The 24,497-nt window shown below is 43.3% G+C and overlaps 1 protein-coding gene across 1 annotated transcript in view; it reads left to right on the forward strand.

Annotated features, from left to right (window-relative positions):
* fam135b (family with sequence similarity 135 member B) overlaps positions 1-24,497 on the forward strand; it is a 392,147-nt gene that overhangs the window by 90,807 nt on the left and 276,843 nt on the right. The window contains exon 2 of the mRNA XM_067978580.1: positions 3,347-3,443. Coding sequence (XP_067834681.1) covers positions 3,367-3,443 — 77 coding nt within the window. The 5' untranslated portion in view covers positions 3,347-3,366. The remainder of the gene's footprint in view (positions 1-3,346; positions 3,444-24,497) is intronic.

Here is a 24,497-nt window from a genome sequence, read left to right on the forward strand (position 1 = left end):
TTAATAAAGCCAAGGATCCCATATGGTTTTTTAACAGCCTTCTCAACTTGTCCTGCCACCTTCAAAGATTTGTGGCCAGGTCTCTCTGCTCCTGCACCCCCTTTAAAATTGCACCATTTAGTTTATATTGCCTCACCTCATTCTTCCTACCAAAATGTATCGCTTCATACGTCTCTGTGTTAAATTTCATCTGCCATGTGTCTGCTCATTTCACCACTCTGTCTATGTCCTCCTGAAGTCTGTTACTATCCTCCACGTTGTTTACTACGTTTCCGAGTTTCGTGTCATCTGCAAACTTTGAAATTATACCCTGTATACCCAAGTCCAGGTCATTGATGTATATCAAAAAGAGCAGTTGTCCTAATACTGACCCCTAAAAAACACAATCCCTACAGTCTGAAAAACAACCATTCACCACTACACTCTGCTTTCTGTCCCTTAGCCAATTTTGTATCCATGCTGCCACTGTCCCTTTAATTTTGCTAACAAGTCTACAATTTGGTACAATGTGGTATTTATCAAATGCCTTTTGACAGTCCATATACACATCGACCGCACTACCCTCATTAACCCTCTCCGTTACTTCATCAAAGAACTTAATCAAGTTCGTCAAACATGATTTTCCTTTAACAAATCCTTTTCAAAGTATGGGCTAATAAATGAATTTTCAATTAATTTTGTCCTGGATTATTGTCTCTAAAAGTTTCCCCACCACCGACGTTAGGTTGACTGGTCTGTAATTGCTGGGTTTATCCCTCTCCCCTTTTTTGAACAGGGGTGTAACATTTGCAATCCTCCAGTCCTCCAGCAGCATCCCCATATCTAAGGAGGATTTGAAGTTTGTGGCCAGAGCCTCCACAATTTCCACCCTTACTTCCCTCAGTAACCTAGGATGTATCCCATCTGGACCAGGTCACTTTTCTACTTTGAGTACTGCCAACCTTTTAAGTACCTCCTCTTTATCTATTTTTATCCTCTCCAATATCATTACTACCTCCTCCTTTACAGCTACATTGGCAGCATCCTCTTCTCTAGCGAAGACCGATGCGAATTATTCATTTATTACCTCAGCCATATCCTCTGCCTCCGTAAAAAGATCTTTTTGTGTCCCTAATTGGCCCCACCCTTCCTTTGACTACCCTTTTACTATTGATATGTTTATATTAGACTTTTGGGTTCCCTTTTATGTAAGCTGCTAATCTATACTCATACACTCTCTTTTCTCCTCTTATTTCCTTTTTTAGATCTCCTCTGTACTTTCTGTATTCAGCTTGGCTCTTTCCTATATTACGAATCTTACTTAATGTAAGATTCATAAACCTTTTTCTCTTTCATTTTAATCTCTATATCTTTAGTCATCCAGGGAGCTCAAGCTTTGGATGCCCTTCCTTTCCCCTCGTGGGAATGTGTCTACTCTGTACCAAACCATCTCCTCCTTGAAGGCCTCCCATTGTTCAATTACTGTTTTGCCTAACAATTTCTGATTCCAATCCACCTGGGCAAGATCCCTTTTTAACTCACTGAAATTAGCCCTCCTCCAGTTAAGTATTTTTTCGCTTGATAGTTCCTTGCCTTTTTCCATAACTATTCTAAACTTGTTGATATTATGATCACTGTACCCCACATGCTCCCCCACTGAAACATGCTCCACTTGCCCCACTTCATTCCCCAGTTCTGGGAAACCAGGAGTTGGGATTCGGAGGGAGAGGTAGACTGGGGTTGGGGAATGTGGGGTCAGGAAGAGATGGTGACTGCAAAACGGGGGGTTGGGGGAGAGAGGGAGATTGGGGGTTGGGGGTTCAGTGGAAGAGAATAGGATTGGGAGTGGGGAGGAAGAGAGGGAGACTGGGGGCTGGAGGATTGAGGCTTGAGCGTTAGTACAGAGAGGGAGTCTGGGAATGGTTTGGACATGGGGATCAGTATTTTCTGCAGAACCGAGAACAGCAGCAAAGTGGTGAGTGGGAGGAGCAGCCAGTGAAGGGGTCAGTGAAAGCTGGAGACTGACTAGACTTACGGAGTGCAGGGGGATTCTGGTTGTAGCTTCAGGGTATCAGTGGGTTATAGGATGAATACTAGTGACAGATAGAATATTGGGGTGTTACACCTATTACTACCAGTTACATATAAACTATCAGTGAGTTATATTTTTGTTGGTTATGAGGGAAATCTGAGTTTTACCAGTATTACTATTAGTTATTGGTGCAATTTCAGTGAGTTACTATTAGTTATTGGTGGAACCAAAGTTCCTCCCACCTCTGGATCCCCCTGCGAATCCCTTCTCTGCCCTCGTTTCCCCTCTTCCCCTCCCTCGTTTCCCTTGTGACAGTCTGTGCCGTAGAAATTTCATCGTGTATAGTTTTATATTAATTCTGTAGCCATGTAGAATTCATAGTAGGCAATTGGAAACTACTTTAAATGTTCCTGGTAGTGGTATGATAAAATTGTGTATCTAGTTTCTTCATATGTGATCAGAAATGAATTCAGTTAACGATGCAGAATCTGACGTGCGACTTGTGTTTTCGTGTCCTGTCAAAACAAAAGGGTATGGCCAATGCACCTATGTAAGTGTTTGCATTATTGCTTCAGTGGGTAGTGTATATACTGTGTGTTAAGGTAATTTAATGAAGTGCACCGGTGCCTGAGTTGGTAAATGCACCATCCTGTGATATACTGAGCTAGCAGGGTGATAGTTTTGATCCTAGTCTATGCTGAATTAGCTGAACTAAGCCGAAGGTAGAAATAGGGGTAATACATATTGGCTTTAATAGCCCTGGACAAGCGTAGGTGGGGAGTTGGGGGGAATCAGCCAGGGTTTCTGCTCCTGATCGATATGTGATGACTCACGCTGGAAAGTGTTTGTGTGTGAACATTCGGTGAGAGCTTGATAAGGCTACATCACAATGCCTTCTATTGTAGATTATCCTGCTGATCCTCTCCATCTGGGCTCTCACATAAAGAATGGCTATTTCTTTGAGGTGCAGAAAGGCTGCTGGCTCCCATGGAACTGTACTGTAGTATGAGTCATTGCTTTGAGAGGAGAAAAGGGGTGCGGGTACTTAACTAAAGCTGATGTATTGGAGATTGGCTTTACATAGACAGTGCTCTGAACTCTTAAGCCATCCTGCTTGCCATTGCATGTATTGCTAAGTAAGGGAACATATTGTGTTCTGAGGAAAGAATTGAAAAACAACAAAGGTACCGTTAGAGTGATGAAATGGAGTAAATATAAAGTGGAGTGAGACAAGGAATACCTTCATTGTTTTTTTTTTAAGTGCAGCATTTTCTAACATCACTGAAGCAATTCCCTATTGTGTTGTAATTTCTTCTTTGGTTTCTTTGCTTCCAGGTGATGCACTGGGATAGATCATGTCTGAAGTACAAGGAACTGTTGAGTTTTCAGTCGAGCTGCACAAATTCTACAATGTGGACCTCTTTCAGCGAGGGTGAGGCTCATTTTAATGCTGCATTTCCTTGTTTATCATTGTTTTGTGTCGTATGCCATCAGCAAGGAACATTAAACTACTTGCATGTAGAATATACTGCTGGTGCATAATGTTAGTATATATTGTGGAGTTGTGGTGCTGGTCACTCCCATTAGCAGTACGAATGTCTTGCATTCAGGATTGTACCCTTACTGACCATTATCTAACAATACAATGGCATAACCCATGGGTGTTATCTTGTGAGCTGAACTGGATATTGTGTATTTCATAAAATACTCTTACAAGCACTTCTCCAGTTTTTCAGTAGAGACTGAAAACACTTTAGTGAAACAAGGCCAGATATGAATAGTTAAACTTTTTTTATTTTATAGACAGTCGGTGAATATTTAAAGTAACAGTTATAATGAAATCTTACCTTAACATAATTTTAGAGCACTCAGAAAATTATAAATCTACTTTACCCTACCCATATAAACTGGCTCACTTAGCTTTTCCTGGTCAGCCTTTTGGATTTGACCAGCTCTGGCCTTTAGATGACTGAGTTTTCCCTTGCTAGCCTAGACTCCCTTCACAGACCTACCTGGTTGACTGACCTTCACATAGATCCTTTAGTCCTTTTTCTCCCTGTGGAAAGTGTGACTTTCTGATTTTGTTCCTGTTTAATGACTCCTCCATCTCCATTCTGAGGCATGAGTTTCAAGGTACCATCTCCTGCAATTCTCAAAATGAAGAGGATCCATCCTAGCTTGATGAGTCAATTAACTTATGGCCCTGATTTTAACTGCCCCCACCGGGTGAAGGGGTGCTGTTAAAATGAGGTGAGTTACCCCCTCTGATCCCGCTGCCTTCCCACCGTGTCCCTATCTTAACCTGCTCCTTTGACACACGCAGGAAGGTAGCGTGGTCCTTCTTTAAATATGCAGATAGGGTTCAATGATGGCATCATAAGAACATAAGAACATAAGAAATAGGAGCAGGAGTAGGCCAATCGGCCCCTCGAGCCTGCTCTGCCATTCAATAAGATCATGGCTGATCATCGGGACCCGATCTGCCATTTAAGTCAGAGGCCTGAACCGGGGAGCAGTGATGGTTTGCTCAATGTTTAAATTTAGTCTCTTCCAAGAATGTATGTCGAACAAGCAGGTTGATAATTCCAAGGCAGTGGAGGAGTTGAGACAGGTGGTGGTAAGGTAGGCGTGGGTGTCGTCAGCGTACATGTGGAACCTGACGTTGTGTCTTCGGATGATGTCACCGAGGGGTGTAATGTAGATGAGATAAGGGAGGGGGATCCTTGGGGGACTCCAGAGGTAGTGGTGCAGGGGCAGGAACAGAAGCCATAGTAAGAGATTCTCTGGCTATGATTGGAAAAGTAAGAATGGAACCAGGAGAGGACAGTCCCACTCAACAGGACAACGGAGGAGAGGCGTTGGAGGAGGATGGTGTGGTCAACTGTGTCAAAAGCTGCACTCAGGTCAAGAGGACAAGGAGGGATAGTGCACCATGGTCACGGTCACAGAGGATGTCATTTATTACTTTGATAAGGGCCGTTTCAGTGCTGTGACGGGGCGGAAACCTGATTGGACGGGTTCAAACACGGAGTTGTGGGAAAGATGGGCACCAATTTGGGAGGTGACAACATGATCAAGGATTTTGGAGAGGAAAGGGAGGTTCGAAATGGAGCAGTAGTTTGCAAGGACAGAGGAGTCCAGGGTGGTTTTTTTGAGGAGGGGGGTAATGACGGCAGATTTGAAACAGAGGGGGACAGTACCTGAGGAGAGCACAAGGCTGTAAAGAGAATTTTAAACCTGCATAAACTTCCTTTAATTTAAACATACCACTCAAATGTAATCCACACTCCCTTCTGCAGGAGATGGACAAAGTATCCATAAATGTGACAGTTGTACTGTCTGTTATTTTTATATTTTATTTTGACAAAGATATAGCAACTTGAGAAACAGAGAAGTAGAGTTGGTTGCAGCATAGGAGCTTGGCTGAGGGGTTGGGAGACGCAAAACTGAGATACTACAGTGCCACTACTGGTGGGAGGGTGTAATTAAGTCCTAACAAGTTTACATCGGCAGTTTCCATTATAAAGAGGAGCATAGAAATTTACAATGGAAAAGTTGAACTGGAAATGCACAGAGATGTAGGATTTTTAATATATTTCCAACCAATCTCCTGTGACACGGGGAGTCACGACCAAGTGAAGTCTGCAAGTTAGAGGGTGGGAGATGATTGGACCAGAGCACCCAGATATGATTCAGTCATAATTTTAAAGTTTACACACTGTCCTTATTTTTATATATTTCCATTATAAATCCCTATGTCCACAGAGGAAACTGCTTATAGTTATAGTAACTAGTCATGTTGTAATTACACCCTCCTGCCAGTGATGGTGTTGCAGCACCTTCATTAGTGTAATTCTAACATAACAAATAGCCAGTTTCCAGTGGATTTTATATGCTAGTTTTTTTCTATTGCCAGCTTAGCTTAATTGGTATTATCATTGCCTCTGAGTCAGATGGTCGTAGTTCAAGTCCCACTCCAGGACTTCAGCATGTAATCTGACACTTCAGTGCAGTACTGAGGGAGTGTTGTATTGATGGAGATGGTGTCCATCAAATGAGAAATTAAACCAAGACCTCATCTACATGTTGAGGTGAATGTAAAAGTTCCCATGGTACTACTTAGAGAAGTATGGTGGAGTTTTTGCAACGTCCTGGTCAACACTTCTTATCCTTCAACTAACACCAAAAAAAACAAATGAACTAGTCATTTATTTTATTGCTGTGCACAAATTGCCTGCCATGTTTGCCTATATAACAATGACTACACTTCAAAAGTAATTGATTGGCCGTGAAGCACTTTGGAATGATCCGGGGACACAAAAAGCTCTCTCAAATGCAGGTTCTTTCTTTTGTATCTGGAAGTACCAGAAAGACTGTAATATAAATAAAAGCTTCAATTTTTTTTATTGAATTCCGAAACGTGTACATTTATTTTTCATATGAAATCATTGTACATTTTAATTACATGCTGCTGCAAGAGGCGTGCATTGACACATCCAGGTTTCTTGGCAAGTTTCTGCTTGTGCCGGAAGCAATGCTAGTCAAGGGTTTGAAACAACTTGTGTGTGCTTTGGTTTCTAGGGATTGAAGGGTGTTTTGGGGTTGTTCTCACCCTATTGATCGGTGCAGATATCTGGTCCCCGGTCTAGCCAAGGAACACTTATACCTCACGGATTGGGGGTTCAGGAAAACGGGACTTACGCAAACGCACCCGGTGATGGATCACACAGTCGAATAGCACAGAGAACACACAAACTTGGTGTTTGAATTGAATTGAAATGTTGGTTTTATTATACCGTCAACACGAAGAAGATAACGACGCAAACGGTCCTACACAGTACATTGAGTTACACACACCCACGACAGTACTTTATCCCGCTAAACTAAGAGGTTGGTGGGGATCCTGAAGACACCTATCACACACACACACGTATGGTCGAGGCTGACCGGTACTCTCACGTAGGGTTCGTTGGTTTCGCTGGAAGCTGCTCTTTTCCAAGAGACAGGCAAGAGCCAGAGAGCGAGAACACAAGAGAGAGAGGGGTTTTGAGTTTCCACTTATATATCCCTCTCTTACAATGGTCTTCGTCACTTAAAAAAGGCACTTCATGTCTGTTTAAACAGTTCTTACAAAGTCCTTAAGAATCTTTGATGGCTTTTGATGGTTTCTCATCATGTTGCAATTGCTTTTCTCGATGGACCATTGTTAATTCCAATTTGTTGATCACCTGGTATACAGGGCTTCTTTTGTATCCAACGTCCTAGGTGTTGATCAGTTTTGCTTTAAAGCAAAGACATGGCTCCACCATGTCTGGAGCAGTTGCCTCTTTCAATGGCCTACTGCCTTTCGAATTAGTGCTGAGTGTTGACCACCTGCTGTAGGTTTTGCATTAAAACAGAGACATGTCTGAAGCAGCAATTCTCCCACATTCCACTGTGTGTTGTTGATTTGTTTGGTGACCTCTCACCTATCCTTCCATCTTAGGATTTTAGTCAATGGCCAAAGTTTTCCATACTCAGGGAAAAAGTAGAATTCCCAGAATTCTTACAGGATTAATTAGGTCTGGTGATGTGGAACCCTTAGTCACTGGTGATCAGGTCATTCTTTCATGGTCAGTGGGTGGGGTGCAGTTTGTGCTGAGTTATCCTCTTAAACATAGACTCCAGACTGCTTAAAAGATGTTTCATGAAGAATAGTGGATTGAATCAGAAGTGGCTTTGACTGAATTACCTGACTGGGAGCAGCTTCTGTGGCAAGTAGACAACAACTCCCCGAAAGCTTTCCCCAGAAAGGTTGAAGGGCAGGAAAAGAATTACATCTTCGTTTGCCTGGGGCCCAGGGCAATACCACCATCTCCCTCAGTCTTCTCTTCCTCTTCTAATCTGCAGGCTCTTAAAAACCTGAGCTTAGTGTCACCTAATGACTATTTCCTGACTTATGTTATCCTCTCTTACTCTTCTCATTTTCTCCCGAGAACTGGGGAGCATCATTATCTTACATGCAGTATTAAATTGTGATGCTTTTGAATACCCATTCCACTATGTGCCTGCACGTGAAGCTAACTTCTATTGCAGTGAGCTTGTGGGAAATGTATCATTTTTATAATAAGATTGAAAGACTAAATAAACAGTTCCTTGATGGCTTACTGAATTTATCCAGTGAATAACTAAGCAATTCAAACCTTGAAAGTCCAAGGTTCCATCGCTGGTTTTCTGACAGTTGAAGAAGAGATGATGTTCAGCTACTCCGTTAATGGTAGGGCGTTGGGGAGAGTTATAGAACAAAGAGATCTAGGAGTACAGTTTCATAGGTCCTTGAAAGTGGAGTCACAGGTGGATAGGATGGTGAAGAAGGCATTCGGCACGCTTGGTTTCATTGGTCAGAACATTGAATACAGGAGTTGGGATGTCTTGTTGAAGTTGTACAAGACATTAGTAAGGCCACACTTGGAATACTGTGTACAGTTCTGGTCACCCTATTATAGAAAGGATATTATTAAACTAGAAAGAGTGCAGAAAAGATTTACTAGGATGCTACCGGGACTTGATGGTTTGACTTATAGGGAGAGGTTGGATAGACTGAGACTTTTTTCCCTGGAGAGTAGGAGGTTTAGGGGTGATCTTATAGAAGTCTATAAAATAATGAGGGGCATAGATAAGGTAGATCGTCAAAATCTTTTCCCAAAGGTAGGGGAGTCTATAACGAGGGGACATAGATTTAAGGTGAGAGGGGAGAGATACAAAAGGGTCCAGAGGGGCAATTTTTTCACTCAAAGAGTGGTGAGTGTCTGGAACGAGCTGCCAGAGGCAGTAGTAGAGGCGGGTACAATTTTGTCTTTTAAAAAGCATTTGGACAGTTACATGGGTAAGATGGGTATAGAGGGATATGGGCCAAGTGCAGGCAATTGGGACTAGCTTAGTGGTATAAACTGGGCGACATGGACATGTTGGGCCGAAGGGCCTGTTTCCATGTTGTAAACTTCTATGATTCTATGATTCTATGGTTCCCACTCCTGATTTCGATCCATTGACTCCTGCTAGAAGTGTGTGTTTATGGACATCTGTTGAAAAAAGATTTGGGCTCATCTGCCATACCCCCATCGTAAATAGCCTACCAACACTTGTTATCTAAGCTCACATGAACAGTGGTGACTTGAATGAGATACTGGAGGGTGATCGACAGCCATGGAACTACATGGGTAATCCTACAATCTCTTGCTCACAATAGAAGCCACACTCGTAGGAATTGTGGTTTGAGATGGAGCTCCAATGTTTAATTAATTAACTAGCAGAATTACCCTTTATATTCCATAAGGAATCAACATCTTCAGGCAAAGAAGGGAGAACAAATAGGGGGAGGTGTGGAGAAATACTCGACAGATACAACCCAACTCTGTTATTTGCTGCGGTTTTCTAAGAGATATCAAGTAGTCCTGGAAGTTCAGTGAAGGCGGAAAGTTATCTTTTGCCAATGTTAAAACCATACTAGTAAAAGTACACCAGTACTGGTTGAACTGTTTGCATTGACAGACAGGATCTGGATTACCAAGGACAGTGATGATTCCAGTTCTACCATTGTTGCTAATTTCTTTACGATGTATGCCAGGAACAAAAATATTGTTTAAGTATGTAAGTGTGTTAAAAATAGCTTTTTCTGTATATCATGACGTGGAATGTTAGTGCTGGGGAATCCATTGTCAACATCAGGAGCTTCCAAGTCTGTTCCAGCACAACTCTGTGCACAGCAAAGCTCCCTCGATTCTGCCCAACAATATGCCTCAGCCTCAACCCCAGGACAGTGCCACCTACTGCACCAGTGTGTTATTCTTCTAATTCGTACCCTAGCCACCCTGTGGTCTCTGAGTCAAATTATCAGCTTTGGACCAACTTATACCAAATTAGGGGTAGTTTTGTGCTTTGCGAACTGGATTCATTCTTCCCAAATTCCTTTTGCATGGAGCCCTTCCAGCCAGCAGAGAGAGGAGATTTTCATTGTATCAGTCTAGGCTGCATTTGAACCCAGATCCCTGCACCATGAAGACTATTTTACTCAGTTGTTGCTGATAAATGGATCTTTCGTTATGTATTTGCAAGTTATTGGTATCTTCTATTTTCATTAAAAAAAATACAAGTCATAAAACACAGCTAGAGCCTTATGAGAAGGAGAATTTACAGTTAGCAGGACCTCTAGCCCATTGTATCAGGAGAAATATGATGGTACTCAATTTTTAAAAAGTTGTATTAGGTTTGGGCCATCCATGCAAGTATCCCCAGAGTATGTTGTAAAATCATAAACTGTAATGGTTCCTTGTTCATTTGGTTATTATCAATCATACTGTTCTGGACATTATAGATGAATTCCAGCTGTAGTATATAAATGGCTGGTGTAAGCTCGTCTCACAAAGTGGTAAGTTGTACAAGTGAAAAAATTCTGGTGGCCTGTGGTATCAACATTTGCATTTTAATGACTGAACCTCATCGGCTCTTTTCAATTATCGAAAGTAGCACCCTTGACTTATTGTCATCTATACCATGACATTTCTGGTCTTCTAGCAGCTAATGAATTAATATAATTCACACCTCGTTAAATTGTCTCTACCTGATGCTTCCTACCACCGCCGCCTCCTATGGCTGAATGAGTAGCTGCACATACATACGGGAAAGGGTCCCAGGTTTGAATTAGCTGATCTCACTCAGAATGGCGGTCGGGTGCTACAATAGGTCTCAATGCTTTGGGTTAGGAAACAGAAAATGGTAAAGTCTTGGGTGTCTGGTCACAGCCCCTGAAGTGGGTTCACTGGAACTGGGAAGATCCATGCTTTTAGTTAGGTTCTCCTAGCAGCCGGCTTTGGTGGGCCAGATCACTTAGCTTTAGGGTTGACACAAACTGTGTGGGACCATCAAAGATGACGGCCCACTGGCGCTAATACAGAAGCAGCTTTTGCCTGTATTGTTCCCATACCTTCTGATTGCCTTACTTAGCTATTTTCACGTCCTTTTGTTGTTTAACAGCTTTTCCATTGCCTCATGGGGGTGTGGGGGGGGGAGCATTTTAAGCTTACACTGACTTGGAAAATGTTTCATTCTCAGCACTGATTCTCTCACGTTAACAAGGACACAAAATTTATCACCATCATCTCCAAAAAAAAATACTCAAAAGCAATCCTGCAACTTTGTTAAATGTAACATTAAAGGGAAATGCTGGTCTATTACAGCCATTTAAATGTGGAGACACTTAATTTTTAAAATGTTATTAGGGAATAAAAAACAATCTCCCATCAGGTCTAATTCCCCAGGAGAATTATGGGGATGTTGATAGGGTTAGATGAAGAGGGGTGGGAGGAGGCTCGTGTGGAGCATAATCGCCGGCATAGACCAGTTGGGCTGAATGGCTTGTTTCTGTACAGTACATTCTGTGTAATTGTATGTAAAGATACAAAGCTAGGTGAGAAAGTAAGCTGTGAGGAGGACACAAAGAATCTGCAAAGAGATATAGAAAGGTTAAGTGAGTGGGCAAGAAGGTGGCAGATGGAGTATAATGTGGGGAAATGTGAGGTTATTCACATAAGAACATAAGAAATAGGAGTAGGCCCCTCGAACCTGTTCCGCTATTCAATCAGATCATGGCTGATCTTCAACCTCAACTCCACTTTCCTGCCCGATCCCCATATCCATTGATTCCCCTAGAGTCCAGAAATCTGTCTATCTCAGCCTTGAATATATTCAACGACTCAGCATCCACAGCCCTCTGGGTTAGAGAATTCCAAAGATTCACGTCCCACTGAGTGAAGAAATTCCTCCTCATCTCAGTCTTAAATGGCCGACCTCATATTCTGCGACTATGCCCCCTAGTTCTAGACTCTCCAGCCATGGGAAACAACTTTGCAGCATCTACCCTGTCAGGTCCCCTCAGAATCTTATATGTTTCAATGAGATCACCTCTCATTCTTCTAAACTCCAGAGAGTATAGGCCCAATCTACTCGACCTCTCCTCATAGGACAACCCTCTCATCCCAGGAATGAATCTAGTGAACCTTCGTAGGAAGAATAGAAAAATAGAATATTTTTTAAATGGCGAGAAACTATTAAATGTTGGTGTTCAGAGAGTCTTGGGTGTCCTTGTACATGAAGCACAGAAAGTTAATATGCAGGCACAGCAAGCAATTAGGAAGGCAAATGGTATGTTGGGCTTTATTGCAAGGGGGTTAGAGTACATGAGTAAGGAAGTCTTACTGCAATTATACAGGGTTTGGTGAGACCACACCTGGAGTACTGTGTACAGTTTTGTTCTCCTTACCTAAGGAAGGATCTACTTGCCTTAGAGGCGATGCAACAAAGGTTCACTAGGTTGATTCCTGGGATGAGAGGGTTGTTCTATGAGGAGAGATTGAATAGATTGGGCTGATACCCTCTGGAGTTTAGAAGAATGAGAGATGATCTCATTGAAACCTATGAGATTCTGAGAGGGATTGACAGGTTAAATGCTGACAGGCTGTTACCCCTGGCTGGAGAGTCTAGACATAGGGGGCATAATCTCAGGATAAGGGTGGGCCATTTAGGACTGCAATGAGGAGAAATTTCTTCACCCAGAGGGTTGTGAATCTTTGGAATTCTACCCCAGAGGACTGTGGATGCTCGGTTGTTGAGTATATTCAAGGCTGAGATTGAAAGATTTTTGGACTCCAAGGGAATCAAGGGATAGGGGGATCGGGCGGGAAAGTGGAGTTGAGGTCGAAGATCAGTCATGATCTTATTGAATGGCGGGGCAGGCTCAAGGGACTGTATGGCCTACTCCTGCTCCTATTCCTTTGTTCTTATTGTCTTAATTTAAATATTGGCTCATTTGTAAGAATGGGAGCTGCCAGGAAAGATTAGGGTGTAGTGTGTGAGCCACATCTAACAGTAGGAATGTACGTTTAAGTACACAGAACTGTATCTGTTTGCCTTTCAGTTATTATGGACTGTTTACCATTGACAGTAAATTTTCTTTATTCATATTCATTATGAGTACCTCCTGCTCGCCCTGTGATTTAATGCTGGTGTGAGGGGAGAGAGAGGATGGTGATGATAATGAATATATTTGTCACTAGCTATCGGGTCGACCATGTTTCATTTCTCCCTCCCCGCTCCCTCAATTCAACTGAAGCTCACATCAGCATTTAATTCTGGGAGGAAGTGAACTTGAGATATGAAATGTTCTGACACAGGAGCACTGTTGGGTGACTGAACTGTTGGTGCAGTGAGGAGGCCTGTGGAGAATTTTTCACAATTCTTTTCTTATTTCTGGCCAATTTCATCCCCCTCCTCAGCAACACTCTCCATTACCTTGACCAAGTGTCCATTCTTTGTTGGTGAGACAGTATATTGCTGACAAATGATGCTAACGCCACCAATTTAAAAAATATCCCTGAAAGCTGCTGGATTGCCATAAACACCCGTCAGGTTTGCTATCTTCCTTCAGGCAAGGGAAGGGAACCTACCACTTCTTTCTGCTCTGCCCTGTAGGAGACTTGAGTCTCCACTACGTAGTTGCTAGGTGGGGAGTGAGGGAAGTCAGGCTAAATGTACTCTGAAGTGGCCTAGCGAGAAACTGAAATTGCGCAAACAATCACTACACCACCAAAGGCAATGAGGGATGGACAATAAGTGCAGTCTTGCCAGTGTCATCCACACTCTGAGAACAAGTAGAACAAAAAATACTATTATTGAGGGAGTTGGTATGACCTGGAGGGCAGCCAGCCAAGATTGAATAGTAGACATGTGACAATGGATGAATATTATTGACATTAATATTATTAATTTATCTTTGGAGGAATCGGAGAATGCTTATGCAGAATTTACCTTCATGAATTTAAATGTGTCAGATAGAGTCCACGATGGAGTAGATTATGCATAGTTTGTAGAAGGGACAAATAATCTTTCCTCATTTCATGCTTTCTGATGTCCTTATACCTCCACTCAACAGAACACAAACATGGCATTATATCTCCTGCCCTTACCTACCCCCACCAATAGTAAAACCCTAAACATAAGAGAAAGAACTTGGCCTAGAAATTGGATCATGCTTCACGTGCCAAATGGCAAATGGGTCCACCGGCCTCATTTGTTTATTATTGGCAAGCTGCGGGCGCCTGTCATGGCCCCAGAGGCAACTTGTCAGTCCTGGTGGGAGGGGCAGCAAGATAGGTTGGCTTGGACTCAGGCCAAGGTCATCAGAAGAGTACAGCAGAGGATGGGACAAGCAATCGCAAGGGGGCAGGTGGTAGCTGGTAGCGACCCATGGTTCTAATGTGGAGCCGGGAGGAGGAGCCTTAACCAATATGGGCAGATAAGTGGCAAGTAACATTCGCGCCACACAAGTGCCAGGCAATGACCACCTCCAACAAGAGAGAGTCTAACCACCTCCCCTTGACATTGAATGGCATTACCAACTTGGCAAAGTGGATACCCCGCCCGTTGTAGAAATCAATGGAATGAATATCGGCTGGGCTGTATGAAGGCTGAGCAGTCCATTCTACCAGGTTAGTCTCCAGATAACGAAGTTGAAAATCACACCCAGCACCTCCAGCAATGCAGCACTTCCTTGGTACAGCACCAAAGAGTTAGCCTGGATTATTTGTTCGAGCCCTATGAATGAGGTGAAAACCTGCACCAAGCAAGGCAGCCCTCCTTTCGTACACTTCCTGCAGGAGCAAGTCCATAGCTGTATCAGTGAATGGATATTTTTTCTTTGGGCAGTGTACCATTGTTCAGCAACTGCAATGATTTCCTGTCCACTATTTTCCTGAAGAAAGAAATCAGCTCAGCACAGTAGCAGCCCTTAAAGAGCTCCATGAATTACTCATGCCCCCTCATTCAGCGAGCTTCCAGCGGGGGGGCTCAGTGCAGACTGGGAGATTGTACAGAATAAATAATTAGGTCGATTCTGGAAGATGATGTTGATAGTGCCAGCTGTTCCCAATATTTTTTGAATTCATTCTCGGGATGTGGATGTTGCTGGCAAGGCTGGTATTTAATATCCATCTCTAGTTGCCCTGGGAAGGTGGTAATACAACTGAATAGCTTGCTAGGCCACTTCACAGTACAGGTAAGAGTCAACCACATTGGTGTAGGCACAGAAAAGCCAGACCAGGATGGCAGGTTTCCTTCCCTAAAGGACATTAGTTAACCAGTTGGGTTTTTAACAATAATCCAACAGTTTCATGGTCACTTTTACGAACATAACTACTACACTATCATATCCTATTATGTGAGAGCGTAAAGCTTGCAGCGCACCAATTGTCCAGCCCAACTGCCAGGTTCAATAAATCTTTCATTATTTCTCTACGACTAGTAAGTCCCCACAAATCTGGTCAGCGGGGAAATAAAAGCCTAAAAAATACTGTTAGTGATGGTATAAATAGTAAAAGGGTAGCCAAAGGAAGGGTGGGGCCAATTAGGAACCAAGAAGGAGATCTTCTTGTGGAGGCAGAGGGCATGGCTGACATACTAAATGAGTACTTTGCATCTGTCTTCACTAAAGAAGAGGATGCTGCCAATGTCACGGTAAAGGAGGAGATAGTGGAGAAACTGGATAGGATAAAAATAGATAAAGAGGAGGTACTTAAAAGGATGGCAGCGCTCAAAGTAGAAAAGTCACCCGGTCCAGATGGGATGGATCCTGGGTTGCTGAGGGAAGTAAGGGTAGAAATTGCGGAAGCTCTGGCCACAATCATCCAATTTCCTTAGATATATAGGGATAGTGCCAGAGGACTGGGGGATTGCAAGTGTTATACCCCTGTTCAAAAAATAGGGAGAGGAATAAACCCGGCAATTACAGGCCAGTCAGCCTAACATGGGTGGTGGGGAAACTTTTAGAGGCAATAATCCGGGACAAAATTGATTGGCACTTGGTACAATATGAGTTAATAAATCAAAGCCAGCATGGATTTGTTAAAGGCAAATCATGTTTGACAAACTTGATTGAATCCTTTGATGAAGCAATGGATTAGGTTGATGAGGGTAGTGAGGTTGATGTTATGTATATGGACTTTCAAAAGGCGTTTGATAAAGTACCACATAATAGGCTTGTTAGCAATTTTGAAGCCCATGGGATTAAAAGGGCACTGGCAGCGTGGATACGTAATTGGCTAAGGGACAGAAAGCAGAGGTTAGTGGCGAATGTTGTTTTTCAGACTGGAGGGAAGCAGTGATGTCCCCCAGGGGCAGGTGTTGGGACCACTGCTCTTTTTGATATATATTAATAATCTGGATTTCAGTATACAGGGTATAATTTCAAAGTTTGCAGATGACACTAAACTGGGAAATGTAGCAAACAGTGAACAGAATCCAGAATGACATAGACAGACTGGTGAAATGGGCAGACACGTGGCAGATGGATTTAACGCAGAGAAGTGTGAAGCGATTAATTTTGGTAGGAAGAATGAGGAGAGGCAATATAAACTAAATGGTACAATTTTAAAGGGGGTGCGGGAACAAAGAGACCTCAGGACATACGTACACAAGTCTTTGAAGGTGGTAGGACAAGTTGAGAAGGCTTTTAAAAAGACATATGGGATTCTTGGCTATATAAATAGAGGTAAAGAGTACAAAAGCAAGGAAGTTATGCTAAACCTTTATAAAACACTGGTTAGGCCTCAGTTGGAGTATTGTGTTCAATTCTGGGCACCACGCTTTAGGAAGGATGTCAAGGCCTTAGAGAGAGTGCAGACGAGATTTACTAGAATGGTACCAGGGATGAAAGATTTCAGTTACGTAGAGAGACTGGAGACACTGGGGTTGTTCCCCTTACAGAAGAGAAGTTTAAGGGGAGATTTGATAGAAGTGTTCAAAATTATGAACGGTTTTGATAGAGTAAATAAGGAGAAACTGTTTCCAGTGGCAGAAGGAGCTTTTTCCCTTCGTTGAGGGTTCTACAACAAGGGGACATAGATTCAAAGTAAAAGGCGGGAGGTTTAGAGGGGATTTGAGAAAGAACTTTTTCACCCAGAGGGTGGTTGGAGTCTGGAACTCACTGTCTGAAAGGGTTGTGGAGGCAGGAACCCTCACAACATTCAAGAAGCATTTGGATGAGCACTTGAAATGCCATAGCATACAAGGCTACGGACCAAATGCTGGAATATGGGATTAGAGGGCTGATGGCCGGCGCGGACACGATGGGCCGAAGGGCCTCTATCCGTGCTGTATAACTCTATGACTCTATAACTCTAAGGGTCGGTAACCAGAGGACACAGATTTAAAGTAATTGGCAAAAGAACCAGAGGCGACATGAGGATTAAAAAAAATATACATAGCAAGTTGTAATGATCTGGAATGCACTGCCTGAAAGGGTAGTGGAAGCATATTCAATAGTAACTTTCAAACGAGAATTGGATAAATGCTTAAAGGAGAAAATTTGCAGAGCTTTGGGGAGTGGGACTAATTGCATAGCTCTTTCACAGAGCTGGCACAAGCACAATAGGCCGAATGAACTCCTTTGCTGCATCATTCTATGAAGAGGTAGGGAAAAGGGATAGGGGAGTGGAGTTTTTACAGTGTGTACAGTACTTCATTCCTACCCAGTATGTGAGAAGCACAATTAGAGAGGAATCGCTGTTCGATCTAGTAATGGGAAATGAACCAGAGCAAATAGGAGAAGTAAGCATAGGGGAACATCTAGGCAATAGCGATCATAACATAATGAGGTTTAAAATAATGATTGAGAAAGAGATAAGTAAGACAAAGACCAAAGCAATAGATTGGAAAAAAAGCTAATTTTGAGGGCATGAGAATGGAACTAGGGAAGGGAAACTGGAAACATGTTTTGACAGACAAAGAGATAGAACAGCAGTGGGAAATATTTAAAATGGTGACCAGTAGAGTTCAGGAGAAATATATTCCTCCAAAACAAAGAACAAACTAGCCAATAATAAAACACCATGGATGAGTAAAGAGATAAGGGTAAAATTGAAACTAAAGAAAAAGGGATACTCTAAGTGTATAGACAATAATGGAGAGGATGACAAAAGGGAGTATGAAGAGGTTAGGAAAGAAGTCAGAAAAACAATTAGGAAAGCAAAGAGGAACTGCAAAATTAAATTTACAAGAAATATAAAAAGAAATAGTAAACACATAAACAATGAAATAAAAATCAGGATAGGGATAGGGCCACTAAGGGATGCACAAGATAAATTCACAGGTAACTACAGCGAAATGGCAGAAATATGGATCAGTTACTTTGCCTCAGTATTTACCAGGGAGACTAACAAGGTGGCTATGACATTAGAAAAAGAGATAAACAAAGATATAAAGAAATTTAAGATAGAAAGGGGGGAGATAATTGATGAACTTAATGAGGATAAAACCCTTGGTCCGGATGGATTGCACCCGTGCATATTAAAAGAAGTTAGGGAAGAGATAGCAGAGGCACTATTACATATATATAAAAATTCATTAGAGAAGGGAATAGTGCCAGAGGACTGGCGGACAGCTAACATTATTCCTATATTTAAAAAGGGAGCTGGAACAAGTTCAGGGAACTATTGACCAGTTAGCTTAACGTCGGTGTAAGAAAGATAATAGAATCTTTACTCAAAGATGTAATAGAAAAATGTTTAGAAAACGAAAATGTACTAGAGTAGTCAGCATGGATTTCAGAAGGGAAAGTCATGTTTGACCAACCGATTGAATTCTTTGAAGAAATAACAGAAGTAGATAAGGGTAATGTAGTAGATGTAATATATTTGGATTTTCAAAAGGTCTTCGATAAGATACAGCATTGTAGACTTATGATTCAGGTCAGAACATGTGGAGTCAGGGGACAGGTAGCAGAATGGATAGCAAGCTTGCTACAAAACAGAAAACAAAGTGTAGGGGTTAAGGGTAGCTACTTAGACTGACAAAAGATGGGAAGTGGTGTTCCACAGGGATCGTTGCTGGGACCACTGTTGTTCACAATTTACATTAATGATTTGGATTCGGGAATTGGAAGTACAAAATTTGCAGAAGACACCAAATTGGGCTGTGTAGTTTTTGCAAAGGAAGAATGCGTCAAAATGCAAGAAGATGTTTATAAACTTTCAGAATGGGCGTGTAATTGGCAAATTAATTTCAATATAGATGAGTGTGAGGGGATGCATTTTGCTGGGAAAAATTAGGAGGCCATATACTGCTTGGATAATAAGGGCCTAAATGGGGTAGTGGAGCAAAGGGATCCTGGGGTACAGATACACAAATCACTAAAAGTAGCGATGTGGGTAATAAGTTCATGAAAATAGCAAACCAAGCAGTGGGGTTCATTTCTAGAGGGGTAGAATTGAAAAGCAGAGAAGTTATGTTAAAATCTTGGCTAGACCACACTTGAAGTATTGTGCACAGTTCTGGCCTCCATATCATAGAAAGGATAGAGAAGGTGCAAAAAAAGATTCACCAGGATGATAGCAGAACTGAGAGGATATCCTTATCAGAAAAGGCTGAACAGGCTGGGGCTCTTTTCTCTAGAAAAGAGAAGGCTGAGGGGGTGACCAGATAGAAATCTTTTAGATAATGAAAGGTTTTGATAGGGTAGATGCAGATAAAATGCTTCCACTTGTGGAGGTGTCCAAAACTAGGGGTCATAAATATAGTATAGTCACTAATAAATCCTGTAGGGAATTCAGGAGAAACTTCTACCACAAGGAGTAGCTTTTTTTTATTCGTTCATGGGATGTGGGCATCGCTGGCAAGGCCAGCATTTATTTCCCATCCCTAATTGCCCTTGAGAAGGTGGTGGTGAGCCACCTTCTTGAACCGCTGCAGTCTCTGTGGTGAAGGTTCCCCAAAAGTGCTGTTAGGAAGGGAATTGTAAACAATTTTACAACACCAAGTTATAGTCCAGCAATTTTATTTTAAATTCACAAGCTTTCGAAGGCTTCCTCCTTCCTCAGGTAAATGTTCAGGAGCTCCTCGAAGCCTACGCATTTATACATATAGAACAATACATGGTGTTTATAGAATGCCCCTGCAACTGCCCGTTGCCAAGGCAATCACCGTGTTCAGACAGAGAGGTGTCACCTGCAGAACCCCCGAATACACATTCAACAAAAAAACAAACAGGAAAAAAAACAGAGAGAGGCAGAAACATCCGGAAGGCAGAGAAAGCCAGCAAATGACCCATTATATTAAAAACAGATAACATTTGTTCGCTGGTGGGGTAACGTGTAGCGTGACATGAACCCAAGAAGGGAAGGGAGTTCCAGGATTTTCACCAAGCGACAATGAAGGAGCGGCGATATATTTCCAAGTCGGGATGGTGTGTGACTTGGAGGGGAATGTGCAGATGGTGTTGTTCCCATTTACCTGCTGCTCTTGTCCTTCTAGGTGGTAGAGGTCGCGGGTTTGGGAGGTGCTGTCGAAGGAACCTTGGCAAGTTGCTGCAGTGAGGCAAATATCTTGAATGCATTTAAAGTGATGCTAGATAAGCACACGAGGGAGAAAGGAATAGAGGGATATGCAGATAGGGTTAGATGAACTAGGGAGGGAGAAGACTTGTATAGAGCATAAACGCCAGCATAGACCAGTTGGGCTGAATGGCCTGTTTCTGTGCTGTAGACTCGATGTAACTCGATGATTCCATGGGGCCAGAAATTGCGCAGTGCGGCATGGCATGGCTCTCCGCAACTCCAGCGAATTAAAAGAACAGATGTACTTACTGCGGGCTCCGCGGTGTCCACTTGCTTGATTTTGAAGTTTCGTGAGGTTGTGCACTGTCAATTCACCCTCTCAGCAACGTAAGCTGATTCGTATGGGACAGTCTGTGGGAATGGAAGACACGCCCATAGAATCTGTCAGGAAGAGAAGTCACGCCCACAAGCAGGCAAGCAGACTTCATTCATTTAAAGTTACTATTCTGTATGTCATTGTAAATAAAAAAATTAACATTTTTTAAATAAAAAGCCAAGCTAAAAATTGAATTAAATTGTGGAGACAAAAGTGAAAATTAACTTTTTAATTTAATTTTTTTTAATGGTCAATAAGGAGTAATATGACAGTCCACATTTTTAAAATTTAATTTTTAGTTGTTTGGCAGTCATTAAGAGTCATCGTGCTTTTAAAAAGTAGTGCAGACCTGTTTATTTGCAGCATATCTTTTGGTGGCGTAAGTAGTTACGTTCCAGCTGGGCAGATGGGCAAGTTTGCGATTTTTCATTGATTGCAATGATTGTAGCTGTTTTTTTATTTGTTCATGGGATGTGGGCGTCGCTGGCAAGGCCAGCATTTATTGCCCATCCCTAATTGCCCTTGAGAAGGTGGTGATGAGTCCCCTTCTTGAACCGCTGAAGTCCGTGTGGTGAAGGTTCTCCCACAGTGCTGTTAGGAAGGGAGTTCCAGGATTTTGACCCAGCGACAATGAAGGAACGGCGATATATTTCCAAGTCGGGATGGTGTGTGACTTGGAGGGGAATGTGCAGGTGTTGTTGTTCCCATGTACCTGCTGCCCTTGTCCTTCTAGGTAGTAGATGTCACGGGTTTGGGAGGTGCTGTTGAAGAAACCTTGGCGAGTTGCTGCAGTGCATCCTGTAGATGGTACACACTGCAGCCACAGTGCGCCGGTGGTGAAGGGAATGAATGTTTAGGGTGGTGGATGGGGTGCCAATCAAGCGGGTTGCTTTGTCCTGGATGGTGTTGAGCTTCTTGAGTGTTGTTGGAGCTGCACTCATCCAAGCAAGTTGAGAGTATTCCATCACACTCCTGACTTGTGCCTTGTAGATGGTGGAAAGGCTTTGGGGAATCAAGAGGTGAGTCACTCACCGCAGAATACCCAGCCTCTGACCTGCTCTTGTAGCCACAGTATTTATATGGCTGGTCCAGTTAAGTTTCTGGTCAGTGGTGACCCCCAGGATGTTGATATTAGGGGATTCGGCGATGGTAATGCCATTGAATGTCAAGGGGAGATGATTAGACACTCTTATTGGAGGTGGTCATTGCCTGGCGCTTGTCTGGCGCGAATGTTACTTGCCACTTATCAGCCCAAGCCTGGATATTGTCCAGGTCTTACTGCATGCGGGCACGGACTGCTTCATTATCTGAGGGACTGTGAATGGAATTGAACACTGTGCAATCATTATTGTAGCGTGCAATGCCCTTTTAATTCGCAGGCAAACCAATCGGAACAAGTTCATGATTTCCAGGTTTTAGTGCACATGTGCAAATTCCTGAACTTGCTCCTTCGATTCGCTGTCGGTGACAGAGGACGCCATTGAGTAACACCATTGTCAGGTGAATAATTTCTGATGGGTGGGAGAGATCGGATCGCGAGGTGGGGGGAGAGATCGGATCACGGGGTAGGGGGAAGAGCGGATTGCGAGGGAGAGGAGAGATTGGGTCGCGGGGGTGGGGTCAGCAGATCGCGGGAGTGGGGTCGGCCAATTCGGGGGGTGTGTGGGGAGGAGATATCGGATCGCAGAGGGGAGAGGTTGGCCAATTGCAGGGGTGGGAGAGATCGTGGCAGGTTTGCTTGGGGGTCTGGGGTATGCATCCTTCTCCTCCTGGCCCACACGCGGTGCTGGAAAAGCACTTACCTGCTGGATCCGGCAGTTCTCGCCTCCCTTTAACTGCTGGGCTTCTCGAGCTCTGGGAAACCTGTGCTGGAGGCGTTAAATCATAATGGCTGACAAAATCTGAGGCACAGAGCCTCATTAACATAGTATAATTACTGACCCTCCTCTCCAAAGTGGGTTACACAGCCGACTCCCAACCTGCCCTGGTTAAACCGGAAATAGGCGCGTTTGCGGCGGATTGGGGTCAGGTTTCCCATTTTTAACAATTTAACCCCCGCCCCTCTCCCGCCAGTCCTGGATGGGTTAAAATTCCCTCCAAGACTCAACACAGAGTCTCCTACTGTAACCATTGACCAGAAACTTAACTGGACCAGCCATATAAATACTTTGGTACAAGAGCAGGTCAGAGGCTCAATATTCTGCGGCGAGTGACTCACCTCCTGACTCCCCAAAGACTTTCCACCATCTTCAAGGCACAAGTCAGGAGTGTGATGGAATACTCTCCACTTGCCTGGACGAGTGCAGCTCCAACAACACTCGAAGCTCGACACCATCCAGGACAAAGCAACCCGCTTGATTGGCATCCCATCCACCACCCTAAACATTCACTCCCTTCACCACCGGCGCACAGTGTCTGCAGTGTGTATCATCCACAGGATGCACTGCAGCAACTTGCCAAGGCTTCTTCGACAGCACCTCCCAAACCCGCGACCTCTACCACCTAGAAGGACAAGGGCAGCAGGCACACGGGAACAATACCACCTGCATGTTCCCCTCCAAGTCACACACCATCCCGACTTGGAAATATATCGCCGTTCCTTCATCGTCGCTGGGTCAAAATCCTGGAACTCCCTAACAGCACTGTGGGAGAACCTTCACCACACAGACTGCAGCGGTTCAAGAAGTCGGCTCACCACCACCTTCTCAAGGGCAATTAGGGATGGGCAATAAATGCCGGCCTCGCCAGTGATGCCCACATCCCATGAACAAAAAAAACCTCATTTTTCCCATGACTTCAAAACTGCAAATGCCCTCAAGTACCTGGAGATGCATTCACAGTGCGATGCAAATCCCTTTGCTTTTGTATCAATAATGCAATTATGGCGCAAATTCAGCCTAAATCTGGAGTCCAGGCCTGAGTGATGAGGAGTGAGACTCCCAGACGAGATAATCTCATTTTGCTTCGCATAAGAGTCAATTTGGGCCATGATGCCCGATTCACACACTCAAGTTTAGCATCAGTGCAAAGACAAAACTACTTTGCACTTACTCCAATCTTATAGTATGAATGTCCATGAGTCTTCCCTTCATTTTATAATCTCCAGGCTTTTAACCCAAATTTGACTTCAGCTAACCAGTACATCTAGATTTATGTCATTGTATCTTTGATGATTTTCAACCTTGGTGCTGGTCTTAGCCCATCACCTATGTCTGTCAATAATAAATATCACCAAGGCTCTGTAAAACTGAAGCGTAACTTGTTCCCCTTTGTATTCCGGCCCACTTGAGAAAACAACGACGACTTGCTTGATATAGCGCCTTTAATGTAGTAAAACGTCCCAAGGCACTTTACGGGAGCGTTATCAAACAAAATTTGACATTGAACCACATAAGGAGATATTAGGTCAGGCGACCAAAAGCTTGGTCAAAGAAGTCAGTTTTAAGGAGCGTCTTAAAGAGGAAGAGAGAGGTAGAGAGGCAGAAAAGTTTAGGGAGGGAATTCCAGAGCTTAGGGCTTAGGCAGCTGAAGGCACTGCTGCCAACGGTGGAGCGATTAAAATTGGGAATGCATAAGAGGCAAGAATTGGAGGAGCGCAGAGATCTTGGAGGGTCGTAGGGCTGGAGGAGGTTACAGAGATAGGGAGGGGCGAGGCCATGGAGAAAATTCTCAACCTTTGAAAACAAGGTTGAGAATTTTAAAATCGAGGCATTGCCGGACTGGGAGCCAATATAGGTCAGCGAGCACAGGG

The sequence above is a fragment of the Heptranchias perlo genome, chromosome 3 (assembly GCF_035084215.1).
Source record: "Heptranchias perlo isolate sHepPer1 chromosome 3, sHepPer1.hap1, whole genome shotgun sequence".
Taxonomy (NCBI): Eukaryota; Metazoa; Chordata; class Chondrichthyes; order Hexanchiformes; family Hexanchidae; genus Heptranchias; species Heptranchias perlo.